The sequence below is a fragment of the Leuciscus leuciscus genome (genome assembly GCF_965113295.1).
Source record: "Leuciscus leuciscus genome assembly, chromosome: 7".
Taxonomy (NCBI): Eukaryota; Metazoa; Chordata; class Actinopteri; order Cypriniformes; family Leuciscidae; genus Leuciscus; species Leuciscus leuciscus.
The window spans coordinates 24,109,837-24,125,939 of NC_138731.1; the positions used below are offsets into that span (position 1 = coordinate 24,109,837).

Genomic DNA, 16,103 nt, shown 5'->3' on the forward strand with positions numbered 1-16,103 from the left:
TATGCACATAATTCATAACATATAAATAAAACACATAAGGTGTGGAAATAATTATTATAACTTATTTAATTTATTAATATATTTTAGTATGACATAAATTTCCATAAAAACGTAAATTCCTGAAACATTTTGTGAAGTGACATCGTAGTTCTACTCGGTAATCTACCACTTTTGTCTTTACTGGATGTCACACTTGCGACTGGAAGCATGTTCTCCTCCACATCCACAGAAGTAATATTTTCATAAAGGACATCTAATTGATATAGCATGTAAGTACATTTTATATACACAGTGGCTTATTTTGTAACTTTCTAATATCAGCATAATATCTGCTTATTATATTGAACGAACTGCATGTGGTTCACGTTGTCGACTGTGTTCGTCGTCGCATGGACCTGAAAACGTGGTGTTAGAGTTATACGTTAGTTGCTCACTGTTTAGTTTAAGCTTTCTTCAGTTTATAGATTGTTAGTTTAGTTAATTTACTTTATAACTGGCAATCGCAGCTTTTTGAAGGCGCCTGAGCCATTTGGTGCAGCCGAAGATCCAAACCATTGAACAACGTCACAACCACAGCTCTGTTGATATAAGGTCAAACTAATGTATGCTGCTATCGAGATGAAAAATATGATTTAATTAGAGTAGTGAAGTGGCACTTGCCCCATGTTATGGGTAAGCCGTTTCATTGAACATTTCAATTTCACATTTATAATTATTTGTATGGCGCTTTTCACAATACGCGGGTTCAAAGCCCTTTTACAGAAAATGCATGTTTCTACATTACAATTTAGGGTGGTTTGTTATCAGAGGTGACTGTGTCCAAGTAACGTCCGTATTTCAAACTGTTCAAAGATAATATAACTCATGCAGTCAGTTAATATGTATTCATTTTAGGCATAAACAATGAGCTCGCTTAGGAATTATTTGTGATCATAATGATTACAACATAGAAATCTAAACATTTATTTTGGCCACCACAAGTTCAATATAATAATATAATTGCTCAACATGCTTAATATAATAGTATTTGGAGGAGAAGCATCTGATACACATACTACCATTTTGGGGGAAAATTCATGGCTTGGCTTATATTGAGACAAATAATGTAAATGTTTTTATATGTTACAGATTTATTACATTTATACATTACTGATTCATCACATACATTAGCAAACAATTATGAAATCTATTTGCTTTGATATAAAACTAATTTATCCAGCCATGTAGACATTTTTATTTGATATGCAGCTGCAGTATGATGGACCTTTTCTAAATATGTGTTTCATGACAAATTGTGCACAGTTTGCTAGATTAAGGTAGTGACAAATCTCACCCGAATCCCCTACTGTTATTTTGTGTCTACAGCCTCTGGTTTGCCATGGGTTTAACTAAGCAGTACTTGCGCTATGTGGCAAGTGCTGTATTCGGGGTGATTGGCAGTCAGAAGGCCAACATCGTGTTTGTGACCCTCAAGGGGGGTGAGAAAGGTCGATATGTCGCTGTGGGAGCCTGTGAACATGTCTTCATATGGGATGTCCGCAAAGCTGAGAAGGTATGTTTTAAAAGATCACTTAGTACGTTGACTTATCAGTTTATATAAACTTCTGAATGTTGTACTCACCTTCTCTCCCCTTTAATTTCTCAGGTTCTTATACTTGAAGGTAAAAAGCATGAGGTGACGTACTTGTGTCCCTCTCCTGATGGTGTCCACATAGCGGTGGGTTATGAGGATGGAGGTGTGCGCATCTTTAGTCTGCTGAACGGTGAAAGCAACATCTCCTTCAGTGGACACAAATCAGCTGTCTCAGTCATTAAATATGATGCACTGGGTGCTCGTCTTGTCACCGGCTCAAGAGTAAGACTACAATTTTTGGTTATTGACCATATACATTTTTGCATGAACTAAAGTCATTTTCTATGTTGTTGTGTTGCAGGACACAGATGTGATTGTGTGGGATATCATCAATGAGAGCGGTCTGTACAGACTCAAAGGACACAAAGATGCAGTCACACAAATTTTGTTCTTGGAGAACAAAAACCTGCTAATTACAAGGTACATCAGCCTTTACATTTCATTTGAATGAATTCAACACTTGAAAATACTTGCAACTTTATATTATTGTGTGATGGACATGAATGTTATATATATTATTATATCAATTAACCTTGACCTGCAAAACAGAGGTATAGCACATTTACCAATTCACACACACCTGTAGTTTCAGATTTGCTTTAAGTAAATGTAATGCTTTGCATTTATAATAAAAGTTATTTATAATGAATATATACTATATTACTAAATACTAAATTTCAAAATAAATACTGTAAAATTTAAAGGATTTGTTGTGGAGTGAGGGGAACTAAAAACATTTATAGTGTTATAAATATGGCTTTTAAAACGGTTAGTTCCAGTCCTTGATTCTGATTGGTCAATAGCTGTGTTTATTCACGATAAAAGACGGCTACGACCGCTTCACCCAACGTTTCTATGCATCGCTACACAACACCGCTAGCAACCACTCTTAGCAACGTAAACATATGTTCTCATTGATATTGTTCATTGAAGCTTATCCACATTATTCCTACGCCCCATGACGCTTTGCGCGAATTATGGGTGTAACTTCCGTTAAGCTGTAAACAATCAGTGAAAGACTAGCTCTATTGACGCAATAATATATGTTTTTAAACTGTGTACAATGAAATTACATTATTCTACTCATCCTTCAACCATTGAAAATTAAAAAGACATTTAAAGTTGTAAAAGCATCAACAAGGTACTTTCAACAGACCATGAATAACCCCGAAAGCGTGAATCTTTAGTTTCCACAGCAAAATCGGACAATTAAATATCACTGTGGTAATCTGTATTATGTAACGTACGTTGCCTTAATAAACATTTTTTTTTTAATTACTTCAGCATTGCGTGATAGAATTTCAAAGTGATTTCAGTCATTTTGACAGATAATAAATTGTATATACCTGTGAAAACAAACCTGGAAAGAGACGTGAGGATTTGGGGAGAAAAAAAGAGATTCTTCGTGCATTCCAGTGAATTATTAATGGGATATATCGTAAATTAAATCGTGAGAACAGACCACAAATCTGCAGTATATGTTGACCTTTTTCATAATATTACAGCGGAATGCAAAAGGAAAAAAGAAAATTATCATGAGGAAAAGAATGCAGTGACTGAAAAGAGCTCTTGCCATAGATATCCTTGTTATAACATGTCACGTTAAAATACAGAGTGTTATGTTATTCTCATGTTATTCTTAAATAAAACATGAAAGAAAACTGATAGCTCATTGAGTCAAACTGACGGATCAGCTTTATTTATAGGGCAACCTTATGATTAGAAATGATTAATTTCAGTGTTTTTGAATGGAAGTTCCCCAAACCGGAAGTGCCATCCATAATTCAAAACACAGTAAGCTTGTCAGGAATAAGGTGGATGAGTAGGGTATTGTGAGAGATCGAGTAAACGAGTGTACCTGCATTTACAGTAGACATACAGTAGCATGTTATCTACTGTACCTTATCTAATAGTACCTTATTGCTTACTTATATGTTGGTTTAACTTATCAGTGTTTTTTTCAACAATTTTGACCCGGTGCAACTATTTTCTGGAAAATAAAAATTTTAATAGCCTACTGCTTTGTTTTCTGAGACTACTTCATGCTGAATGAATGATTGTTACTAAAGTGTCTGGATCGGTCTCAGGGCAGAGACGCAGTAATGAGCTGGTGTAGCTCCTGATCTGATTCTGTGTGTGTCATGTTTCCTCAGCTCCAAGGACAGTTTTGTAAAGTGGTGGGACTTGGACACACAGCATTGTTTCAAGACCATGGTGGGACATCGCAGTGAGGTAATCAAGATCACTGTACACTGTTGAGACTTTCTCAATATTTCTGAAATAATTAACACAACACACTAAATGAACTTTTTATCCGCTTTGGAATCCTAGAGGGACATAAAGCCGGTGTAATTGCTCATAAGGTGTTTTCTTACTTCACTTTTGGAGAATAAATCTCCAACACTGTCTGTTAGTGTTGTAATACAGTGCAACCTTGTCCGATCTCTGTAGGTTTGGGGAATGGTCCTGTTGAATCAGGAGAATAGGTTGCTTACAGGGTCTGCTGACAGTGAGCTCAGAGCCTGGGACATTCAGTACATCGAGGAGGTAAAGAGATATCACTCATGCTGGGTTATAGTGTATGTTGGCTAAATTACATCCCAGCACAGTCTTGAATGTGATCTTTTGTCTTGTGTAGAGAATTGACTCTGATCTAATTTTAATGTGTTCTGAGTAACATTAAAAGTGTCTTCACAGTGTAAAGAAGTGGGGGAACCACAGGAAAAGAAAGTCAAAACTCCTCTTATGGATGAGGAGGAAGATGAGGAAGGACTTGATGAAGAGCCAGAAGAAGTAATATTTCTTCTATCCCGTTTCTTGTATTCAGTTCATGTATTCAGTGGATGCCAGTGACTTGACAAGACATCATTTAAAAGGGTTTCTTTCATATGTTTACCAAATATCTGCTTTCTGTCTACAGCGGATAGTCAGCTGTAAGAAAGTCGGTTCTATTCTGAGGGAAGCCAGAGACAGGGTTGTATCCTTGGTCACAGATGCCAAGGCTAATGTGCTAGCATGCCATGTAAGTATATTTCATAGTATATTTCACAGCTACGCAATAATTAGGCAAACATTTACATTCTATAGTTCTAGTTCTATTCAAACTCTCAGATGAATCAGTTTTTTTAAACAGAAGTTATTAACAGATTCATATGTAGTGCTGGGATGGCTTGATTATTTTAGTAAATATGCTTGTTTGGATTGTGTGTAAATAAATCTATTCATAATATATTTCAATGACTCATTTGAGTCTCTGCGCACAGGGCCCTGTGCAGCATTTGCATCTTTTTTTGTGGAGAAATGTTTTAATTCTGCTGTAGATTAGGGTGTTTCTAGTTTATATAGTTTCTAGTGTAAATTCACCTATTTAAGTTGTTGCTATAACCCTAATTGAGTTGCTTGTTATTTATGTGCCAGATAATAACAGCTATTCGTAAAATTAAATTAACATCTTGTAGTGTTATATTTATAGATGGAGATATTATCAAGATAGATATGAAGATCTAGTTTGCTGTTTTGTTAGCAGCTTGCAATGCAGCTAAACTTCTACAGAGTAGAAGTAGTTTATAGATAGGAAAGCTTTACAGATATTCAGCGATGAGGAATTGAGGCTACGTCTACATTAATCCGGATACATTTTATAACGGCGGTTTCGTTCCAAAATGCTCTCTGTCCACACTAGCGTTTTCAAGCATTTCGAAAAATCTGAAACATCGAAAAACGCTAATTTCACCTTATAGCTCAAGCGTAAACCCTCATAAAAGCTCACTGAGATGATACAGACAGAGCAGACATAAACACGCTATTCTTCAGGCAGGCTAATTTTATTTAGCAAATATCTCACCATTCACCATTATATGTTTGGTCTAAAACACACTTGTTTTGCTGCAGGACAGCAATTGCGAGTACATTTTCTGTCATTTTTGCAGGACTGTGATATGAAGAGTGTACAAAGTAACATAACTTTAGCAACAGTGTGAAAGTGATTAGCACATCTATCGGTTCAATATGCGTCACATGACTAAACATGCGTCATTGTTTTCAAATACCTCCAAATATTTTCACAGTCCACACTACAATAAGAAAACGGCATTTTCAAATTTATCCACTTGGGAAAGTGTTTTCAAAAAGTTCTTTTTTTTTGCAGGAATAAAACATTGTCTCAGTGAGGGCGGAAGGCCAAATGGAGAGAAAAAGATTTTTTAAAATGAAAATGTATTATTGTGGACAAGGCCTGAGTCTGTATCATATGATAACTTTTTTTTAAATCTCCACAGGGCCTGGATGCTACACTTGAAGTCTTTACTGTACTAACAGAGGAGCAGGTCAAGAAAAAAATGGAGAGAAAACTAAAGAAAGCCAAGAAAAAAGCAATGTATGTGAGACCTCTGTTTTGAAATGTGAAGCTGTTCTTCTTCAGTTCTGCCTAATACATTACCAATAATTAAAGAATAGTATTTTGATTAACTGTTATGTTCTGCAGCTCTCAAGAAGAAGAAGAAGAGGATGTACCTAAGCCTGTAGTGGAGAGAAAGTTGAGTGATGAGATCCAAAAACTGGCAAACATAAAAGCGTCTTCCAAGATCAGGTCAGAGAGTACTCCTAGATCCAAGCATAGTTGCACTTTGTACGTGTTATAAAGTAATAATAGTAATATTTTTTTCATCTGCAGATCAATGGACTGCCTTATGGTTCCTAATGGAGAGATGAAGGTTGCTCTTCTTCTGCAGAATAACACAGTGGAGACATATACGCTTAAGACCAAAGAGAAGAGTCCCACTGGCACAAAAACCTCTCGGCTCACACTGAGTGGTCATCGTACAGATGTCAGAACGCTGGCCTTCAGCTCAGATAACATAGCTGTCCTCTCCGCCTCTGGAGAGACCGTCAAAGTGTGGAACAGGTGATGAAGTCAAATATTTTACGTTTTTGCATAGGTTTATAGATTTTGACAAAAATCTTAACCAGAAGTATCTTCTTCTGTCAGGTCCACCTTACAGGTCATTCGTACCATGGGATGTGAATATGCTCTCTGCTCATTATTTGTTCCTGGAGACAGACAGATTATCTTAGGAACAAAGGTATTTAACTTTTTACTTCTCTAACGCCAATCAATGAAAGTTTAAAGAGATCCAAAAGTTACTATTCTGTCATTACATTAAAACTTTATTACAAACCTGCATGACAGAACTTCTGTGGAACACAAAAGGAGATGTTTTGCAGACTATCTGAGCTGCTCTTTTTCTTACAAAAAAGTAGACTGACTGTGCTGTCAAGTTCCAAAAAAAGCATTTTTTCAAGTATTTCATACGACTTGTGCACTACGTTACAAGTTTTCAGAAGCCGTATCCTAGCTTTGTTTTATGAGGAACACTGATATTAAACTAGTTTTTAACTGTATATCTTTACACACTTATTCAACAGTTATTTTGGCAATTTTTTGATATATATTAATATTTTGTTTTATAAATGTTGTTGTATTTGTTTGTTTAATATTAGTTAATGTTTATATTTTATTTTATTATATTAATGTAGCTATTTTATTTTATCAGTAACAAACTTGGTATGTAAAAACATTGTGCCAGGTTGGAAGTCATATTCACTGACAAGTGAACGCACGCATGACAGTTGGTCGGAAGCAATGTTTTATAGTTTAAACAATTAGTTATTTTCTATTCCTTTAAGACAAGATCCTGAATTTTCTGCTGCAAAACATTTAGTCAGTATATACTGACCTTTATTACAAAAACTAGTTATTTTGTAATTTGTAATTTTTCTTGTGTAGCTTATTCCTTATTTCGTTCCTTATTTGTCTTCTGTCAGAGCGGGAAGATTCAGATTTTCGACCTGGCTTCAGGAAGCCTTCTAGAGACGACTGACGCTCATGATGGAGCTCTTTGGTCCATGTGTCTCTCTCCAGACCAGGTATAATATCGATCTATCAATGGACTAACCTCTCATCCCTATAAAACACCACAGTGACTTCCTGAGGATTTCAGCTTTATGTGAACATATTCTGCTTTTTTCAATTGATTTGTGTGTGTTTATACAGAGAGGGATTGTAACTGGGGGTGCTGACAAGACTGTGAAATTCTGGGACTTTGAGCTCATAAAGGATCAGGACTCAGGAATGAGCAAGTGAGTTTATTATCTGTGATCACAAATCACGGCTCTTGTCTAGGTTTCTCTTCTTGTCTTTAATGTATTATTGCTTTGTGCAATCCACAGGAAACTGACGGTAAAGCATACGCGCACCCTGCAGTTAGATGAGGACGTGTTGTGTGTGCGCTACAGTCCTGACCAGAGACTGTTGGCTGTCTCTCTTCTAGACTGTACGGTCAAGATCTTTTACACAGACACACTAAAGGTAAACCACAAGAACACCTGTATAGCATTACAATACTTCACAGCAAAACGTGGCATCTCGTGTTAAATTCGTACGATTGAACGGTATCCAACAAAAGACTGCTGTTAAACTTTAATTACATTTACTGAGGGATTACATTTCACCACCAGTAAAGATACTGACACTATATTAACATCCACCTCGGGGGATCTCACCACGTTAGCTGAGATAGACTGCCATTTTCACCTAGTAACAACATACTGTATGTCTCAAATGCATTTCCAGAGCTACTTGTGATTGGATTACATGGACGAAAGGGTCTCTGATTTGATGGCCTCTTACATCACCCACTATGTCATTTTGATCAAGTGGTGGGAAAAAAAATTCCTCCAAAATATAGTTACATTTCAATCTCCTAAAAAACAAGAATAGGAGACGCTTCAAGCCCAATGCTTGGCATTTGATTGTAATTTTATTTAAGCACCTGCATTAACTGATCTCAGTTCATGTGTTTGGGCTCTCAATGAAACATCACTGAATGTTGATGGTTTTAAAACGTATTTTAAAAGCTTTTATAGGCCTGATGGATAAATGGATGGACGGATAGATGGAAGAATAGATAAATTTACAGATGGATAGATACAATTTTATTTATTATAATTATAATTATATTACACTCTTCTATAAAATAATTATTAATATAGCAATTATTTTCTAAAAACTTTTCTGTATTGTTTTTTCAAAGTAAATGATTGCTTCATACCCACTACCTCATTCATCTATGCTCATACTTGTGGCAAAAGATGTTTAAAATGTCTTATCATTTTCATTTATATCTCATAAATAAAATATTTAATAAAATGATTTTAATTTTATGGACCACAGAGTCAGGACATGTCATTGTCATTACCTGTGAAATTGCAATTCGGTAAATTCCACTTCCTGTCAATTCAATTCAACTTTTGTTTTGAGTAAAGGCAATTGACCTTTCGCCGAGCCCCGCCCCCCTTAGTTACTGTTGCTACGTCCGACAAACAAATGGTCAAACACGACCAGCGCGACAGATTGCCATGACGGAAAGAGGTATACCCGTGCGTGTCAGTGACCATTTTTGGAGCAATACCTCCGCGATATCCTCCAGATCGAGGCAAAAGGGGTTACAGAGTGCAGTGGAGGGATATATTCAAAATATAAAAATACGCAATGAAGGAGACACGACTACTATCTAACGTTACGTCTCTATCGAGGCTAATGCTTACCGGTGTTCACACATCATTTGTGATATGACAAAGAACGAGGAATCAAGTGTTTAAAAGCATTGAAAGAGACTTACTGTTGTGTTTTTGTGTGAAAGAAAAAACTCTCTGAAAATAAAAGTGCTGTCAGCAATAATTTCGTATGTGTGTTTTTTCGCATAACACAATGACTGAAATTTTAAATGCTGCAAAACACATGGGAGTTATATTCCCGATGCTGTAGTTTATTTGATCAGTCACTATATCATTAACTTAATCAAGCTTAATTTGACTTTTCAACTACAATTAGGCAGGGAGAACTGAAAGCTTTTACAATCTTTTAGCTATAACTTATATCATTGACAAAAGTATGTATGTGGTGCATTTTCTTCCAAAAATTATTTTCTTTCTCAAATTCATGCTTCAAGTTGACAAAGCACAATAAACGAAATCACACAATAACTGTTTAACCAGACATAGCCTTAATTTGCATCTAAATAACTTTCCTTGATTGTCTTTCATAATGCACTTACCATAATATTTATTAGGGGGGCAACGGATCACAAAAATCGCGGTTGAGACCATAATATTTATTAGTGGGGCAACAGATCATAAAAATCGCGGTTCAGACAATATTATGTTTTTTTGAGTTACAGATAGGATAGTTTTTCAGATCAGAAAAAAATAAAAATAAATTAAGTAACGTTAGCCATCGATACCACAGCCAGCAGACGTATTTATGCTTCGTAATGTTAAACACATTTAACTGGGAGTGGGGCCGTCCACACTGTTTGTGTTTTCGGCTTTGGGAATGGAAAGAACACAACTCCTCCAGACAATCTCTCGGGGTATCTAGTGTCCGATTTACAAACGCCATGGGCGCACGCTTCACCATCTTGATAATGTTTGTCGGACCTGCTCACATAGTAACGGTTGCTATGATGTGTGATTGGACAATGGCCGTTTTGGGGGAGGGGCCGGCGAAAGGTCAATTGAATTCCAATTCTACACACATTATACCAACCGCTAAATGGGGCCACAGTGTCTTAGAAATGTCAGCACAATATAAACTAACCAAAGGCCACTAATGTAATATGATGTCATTATGCATACTGTTCAGCAACTCTAACCGAAACAACGGGACTGCGAGACAGTGAAAGGATGTGAGCTGTGCTTAATAAGATATTTGCCCTCTGTCTCAACTTCTTCTAGTTCTTCCTGTCGCTGTATGGACACAAGCTGCCCGTTCTGTGCCTGGATATTTCTCATGTGAGTGCGCTGACTAACACTACACATCCCACAAGTCATTTTGACGGATGGCGTAATTGTGCTCAAATGTTGTTTGTGGCTTGCTGTGCGTGTTTTGCAGGACAGCGCTTTAATAGCCACTGGCTCGGCAGACAGAAACGTGAAGATCTGGGGTTTGGATTTCGGAGACTGTCATCGCTCTATGTTTGCACATGACGACAGGTAATAAAAACTCTGCAGCTCGTATAGTGACACATTGCTGGCACAGTCTGTTCCCTGTCACATTACCTATACGGTTTTCAGTTATATTAGTGAAAGTTATGATACCGGTTGATGACAAGTGCAGTGATTTCAGTGTTCGGTCAGGTGTCACCTACCTATGCTGTTGACGACTCTCCAGCGATTGTGAGCTGTAGTCTCAGGATGACATCAGCCCAGATGGTCATTATTTGTCATCCACTGTTTTTTCCCTGTTCTTTTTTTCTTCTATAGTGTCATGTTTCTTCAGTTTGTCCCTAAAACCCATCTGTTCTTCACCGCGGGAAAGGATAGAAGGATCAAGCAGTGGGACGCTGACAAGTTTGAGCACATCCAGACATTGGAGGTGACCTTCTCTGATAGTTGGACAGCGTTCAATAGGCATTTTTCCATAGCCGAAATGAGTTTTCCAAAGGTCGCTGAGGTGGAAGTAGCTGTTATATTGAAAGGATTAGAGTTATAATAAGAGTCCGCTCAATATGCAGCAGAGGCTGATTGCATTACGTAAGCCGCAGTCTGCTTTTGCTTAAGCCCTAATCAATGTAATCACAGACAAAGATGTATTGGAACTGTTGTATTATTACAGAGCCTCTCATACCCGTGACCCCCCGTATATGTTCCTCAGGGTCATCATCGTGAGGTCTGGTGCTTGGCCATCAGCCCCAATGGAGACCACATCGTCTCCTCGTCTCATGATAAGTCCATCAGGCTCTGGGAGAGAACGAGGGAGCCCATCATCCTGGAGGAGGAGAAGGAAATGGTGAGTGCTTGGTTTTTCAGCAAAATGTCACACTGAATTAAATAATGATCTTAAGATCTACCTTCACAGCTCTGGTAGACTTCTGTCAGCTTCAAGTGCATTAATATAGAATGCTTCTGATATGCAGTGGCTTTTCATAAGTGTGCAAAATATTTTCAACAATTTTACAAAAACTTCAAACAAGTTATATTTTTAATGTTTTACTGATTTTAATCTTGTTTATAACTTTAGGGTTACATAATTTGATTCCAGATGTATTATTAATTTGTTAAGAATAATATTATCTTTTGACTTGGGTCCATCAAGACCTAAAAATCTAATTAGCTGAAGTCCCTTTCATTTTTAAATGAGTCAGTAAGATTTTTCGGACAGAAATGTATCATTTTTTTAATCAGCAAGGACGCATTAAATTGCTCAAAATATTACAGTAAAGATGTTCATAATGTTACAAAAGATTTCTATTTCAAATAAACTTTGTTCTTTTGAACTTTCTATTCATCAAAAATTTCACAAATATTTAGCAATTGTTTTCAACATAAAAAGAAAGGACTCTTGAGCACCAAATCAGCATATTAGACTGGAGTAACGGCTACTGAAAATTCAGCTTTGCATCACAGGAATAAATTACATTTTAAAATATATTAAAATAGAAAGTTATTTTAAACTAATAATATTTCATAATATTACTGTTTGTACTTTATTTTTCTATATATTTTTGATCAAATAAATGCAGCTTTGGTGAGGATAAGAGACTTAAAAACCGATCACAAACTTGGTGTAGATCACTAGATTTTTACAAATAGATATTGCTACATGCTAATTTATAGATATATGTAGTATTTAAAATATAATTTGGAGCCGCTTTCACAGAGGGCGTGCACCTATAATGCTGTAAAATGCTCACTGGTTCTAAAACCATTGTATGGTTACTGCACAGCAGAAGAAACTTTATTGGTATTTTCTTTCCCCTGAAAAACCCAAGTGTATCAGCATTTTCTGTAAAAAAAAATTAACTCTGTACATAACATTAGAATATATTAGCTGACTTGTCTACTATTTTTCTCCTCAGGAGAGGGAAGCAGAATATGAGGAGTCATTGGCTAAAGGTGGTGAACCCGTGGTAAGTGGTTCTCCTAGAGATCAGTTATGTCTCCTAAGTTTCTGCCGGGTCTCAGTGTTTCCTTGTGTATCTCGCAGGTTCCTGGAGAGACTAAAGGAGAAGCAGAGCCTGCTGGGAAGAAGACCATTGAGACAGTGAAAGCTGTGAGTCTGCAGAACTGTACAGATAAAGAGCTCCTCTCTTTTAAATACAGTAATGGAGAAATGACACTCGTGTTCTGTTTCTATAGGCTGAGCGAATAATGGAGGCCGTTGAGCTCTATAGAGAGGAAAGTAAAAAGCTGGAGGAGCACAGAGACGCTTGTGAAGCAGCAGGGAAGGAGGTATGATGTTTTCTAGAGAAAAGCACACTCAAATTCCATTAAGAGATTAAACTAAATATTGGATTTAAGTTCTCTTTTATTCTGCACATAATTAGGACTGGAACTTGAAAAGTATCATAAAATGTGGATTTTAATCTAATGATGCAGGTGAATTACTTGTTTTATTTGTTGCTTTTTTGCAGTTACCACCCCCTAAAATGAACCCCATCCTTGTGGCTTTTGGAAATATCTCTGTGAGTGTGTGTTTTGTTTGGTTGTCATATTTGGTTAATAATAAGACGTGCACAATATATATGCATAAATTTAGATAATAGTCGATATTATTGTTTTTAAAGGTGTATATATCAGATAACATTGATTACACTGTTTGATATTGTGATGTCTGAATTCACTTGCAGCAAATAACATAAGATTTTGTACTTTTTTTTAATTCATGTTTTGTTTTGTTTTTTACATAACAGAATTTTAATATTATAAATGTATCGGTTATTGACCATAACATCATTTTAACAACATGATTTTGGTATCAGTGGATTCTTTTTAATATTACATCACAGTAAAGAGCTGAATTTATTTTTTAATTGAAAATGTTCTTAAAATGCAAGATTCATCACTCATATTTCATATTTTCCATGATTTCCATTTATATCTGCAGCCCTCTCGATATGTTCTGGAAGTGATGAAGAAGGTTCGGTCCAGGTAAGAGGTCTTCATTAGCCCAGTCAAAAGCACTCTAACACAAAACACATGCATTTTCCCATTTGTTATATACCGTTATGTTTTATGGGTCAGTCTGTTATTCTCTCTCTCTCTCTGTTGATAGTGAGCTGGAGTTGTCTCTGCTGGTGCTGCCGTTTCCCTATGTCCCGGATCTGCTGCAGCTCTTCAACGGTTACGTACAGCAGGGCCTGGAGGTGGAGCTAGTGTGCCGCTGCCTCTTCTTCCTGCTCAGGTACTCATTTGTAGATATTGCATTAACACATTACTGTTTATTTAAATTTAATTTACATTTTTTCAAGTTGATTTGTCCTCTCAATTAACATGGTTTTTTTTCCTAGGCCCATGTGATTTTGCTCCTGACTAACAGTTCTCTCATTTACCATTATCCTAGAGTTAATTTTGGTCAGATCACCAGTAATCAGATGCTGCTGTCAGTCATTGACGAGTTACGGGCCAACACGATCTCTAAAGTGCGAGAGATCAGGGTGAGTCCTGCTTTCAGTGCCAGTGAACAGTACCCTGACACACCTCTCAGATTGTGTAAGCATGTGTGTTCTTGCTTGTCCGTGTTTTCAGGATGTCCTGGGTTTCAACAGCGCCGGTCTTCAGTTCCTGCAGCGTGAGATGGAGAGCAAAGAGGACGTGATGTTCTTTGCTGATGCCACAGAGCGTTTTATAGAGAAGAGGAGAAAGAGGAGGAAACGTGAAAGAGCCGTTCTAACAATCACATGAAACAATGACAAAACCAACGTTTTTCAACTGTTATAACAGACTCCATTGCTTTGTGCTTTTACAAGCCTGAAGAAACATCATGCTAATGTTTTTATAAGTTCATGTGTCATTTGTACCTGCCTAACTAAAGTCCATAAAGTTGAATTTTTCCGCAAATTAATTCACAGAGGCTGTTGTGTTCTTTGAAAAAATCCACATTAAAAAAACATTATGAAAACATGTTTGTAAATTTAACAACAACATTGTAAATGTAACCTGGTTTAAGGATTTTAGATGTTTTTACAGGATAAATAATAACATAATATTAATATTAATAACATAATAACAAAAAACAAGATTAAATTAAAACCTGGTTACAGTTATTTTACAGTGTCCCTATTGCATGTTATATGTAGTTACTATAGTAAGTACTATAAAATAAGCATAGTTAAATGCAACTAACTCTAAACCACACCTTAACCCTACAGTAAGTACATTACTGTTATTATTATTATAATTATTATTGTTTTACTTAAATATATGATTACATTGTAAAATGTACACTTTAAATAAAGTGTAACCAAAAAGCTAAAAAAAAAAATATATATTTTTCAGTGTAAGGATTAAAGTGAGGTTTCTTACTGGCAGGTTAATGCTGCGACTCAAAAGTGAAGCAGCACCACCAAGGAGAAGCTACAGAACAATAGGAGGCGTTTCACAGCAGTTTTATTGTGAAATCTTTCATGCACATGATATGATGCACTGGCATTCAGTTCATTTCAAAGGCAAGGACCGCATATGAATCATGATAGTTCCTTATATGAATGCAATTGTTGAGGTTAAATAAGGGTATTCTGGGACATTTTTGGTAAACTTTTTGTATTGTGATGGGTATATAGTCTTAGGTGCTCCACATTACCCACTGTCCCAGATTAACCTGATTCACCCTACATTAATGGCCATATGTTTTCTGTTATGCTTAATGTGGTGGAAAAGATAAGGAAGTGAGTCATCAAGATAGATTCTCACACACTGATCACTGCAAGCCTATAAAAACACAAGAGCTGTCAATAGTGAAGAAATAATTAAATTAGTTCAATCTTTCTGTATTGGCTAGGCTGTGGTGCTTTTTTTTTTTTTTTTTTTAGCTGGTGGGACGTGGGAGATCCACACTGACTTTACTGAGCTCATAACCTGGCCTAAATTTACAGTTACAAGCTCATACGTATGTGGGATTCATAATTCACCACCTGGAAGCTGATGGTGCTGGTTTCAGCAACAAATTTCACTCTTATTTGGTGCTCCTCGGTCTTAACAGCGATTTTCACCCACCTCTCACACCTCGCGTTCCTGCTGTGTGTTAACATCCTAATCATCAGTGTCTTGGAAATAATGAAACAAATCCCTCAAGACACCATTTTTCAGACTTGTTCAATCTAACAGTAATGAAAAAAGCAAATGAAGTGTATATTTATAAAGCCATAAAAAGGCTTGCAGCTTTTTATGGGACCGGTCTGGGTCTCAAAGCTATAAATGTCACACCTACCAATATTAAAAATTCCTCAGAAAAAGTTTAAAGTTAAACGCCTGAGAACACGTTCTGTGTTAATCCTCATCGAAGAGGACATACTAATCAAACACAGCCGTGTTTTTATGGAAAAGCAAATTAATTTAAACATGGCCATCACTGATAATGACTCAATATTTAGCATGTTGGAGACATCAGGCCCTCTCTCAGATGTCTGAACTC

At 36.5% G+C, this 16,103-nt stretch overlaps 1 protein-coding gene across 1 annotated transcript; it reads left to right on the forward strand.

Annotated features, from left to right (window-relative positions):
- The first annotated feature begins 144 nt into the window (after positions 1-144).
- On the forward strand, positions 145-14,534 carry wdr3 (WD repeat domain 3). Its single transcript, XM_082175221.1, has 27 exons — positions 145-269; positions 1,366-1,552; positions 1,646-1,855; positions 1,935-2,053; positions 3,787-3,865; positions 4,085-4,180; positions 4,331-4,426; positions 4,554-4,655; positions 5,911-6,008; positions 6,117-6,221; positions 6,306-6,536; positions 6,621-6,714; positions 7,457-7,558; positions 7,686-7,771; positions 7,862-8,000; positions 10,427-10,483; positions 10,584-10,684; positions 10,955-11,066; positions 11,346-11,480; positions 12,550-12,600; positions 12,678-12,743; positions 12,830-12,922; positions 13,105-13,155; positions 13,578-13,621; positions 13,746-13,874; positions 14,034-14,127; positions 14,219-14,534. The coding sequence occupies exons 2-27, from the start codon at positions 1,379-1,381 to the stop codon at positions 14,372-14,374; spliced, it is 2,820 nt and encodes a 939-aa protein (XP_082031347.1). The 5' UTR covers positions 145-269; positions 1,366-1,378; the 3' UTR covers positions 14,375-14,534.
- Positions 14,535-16,103: the final 1,569 nt, after the last annotated feature.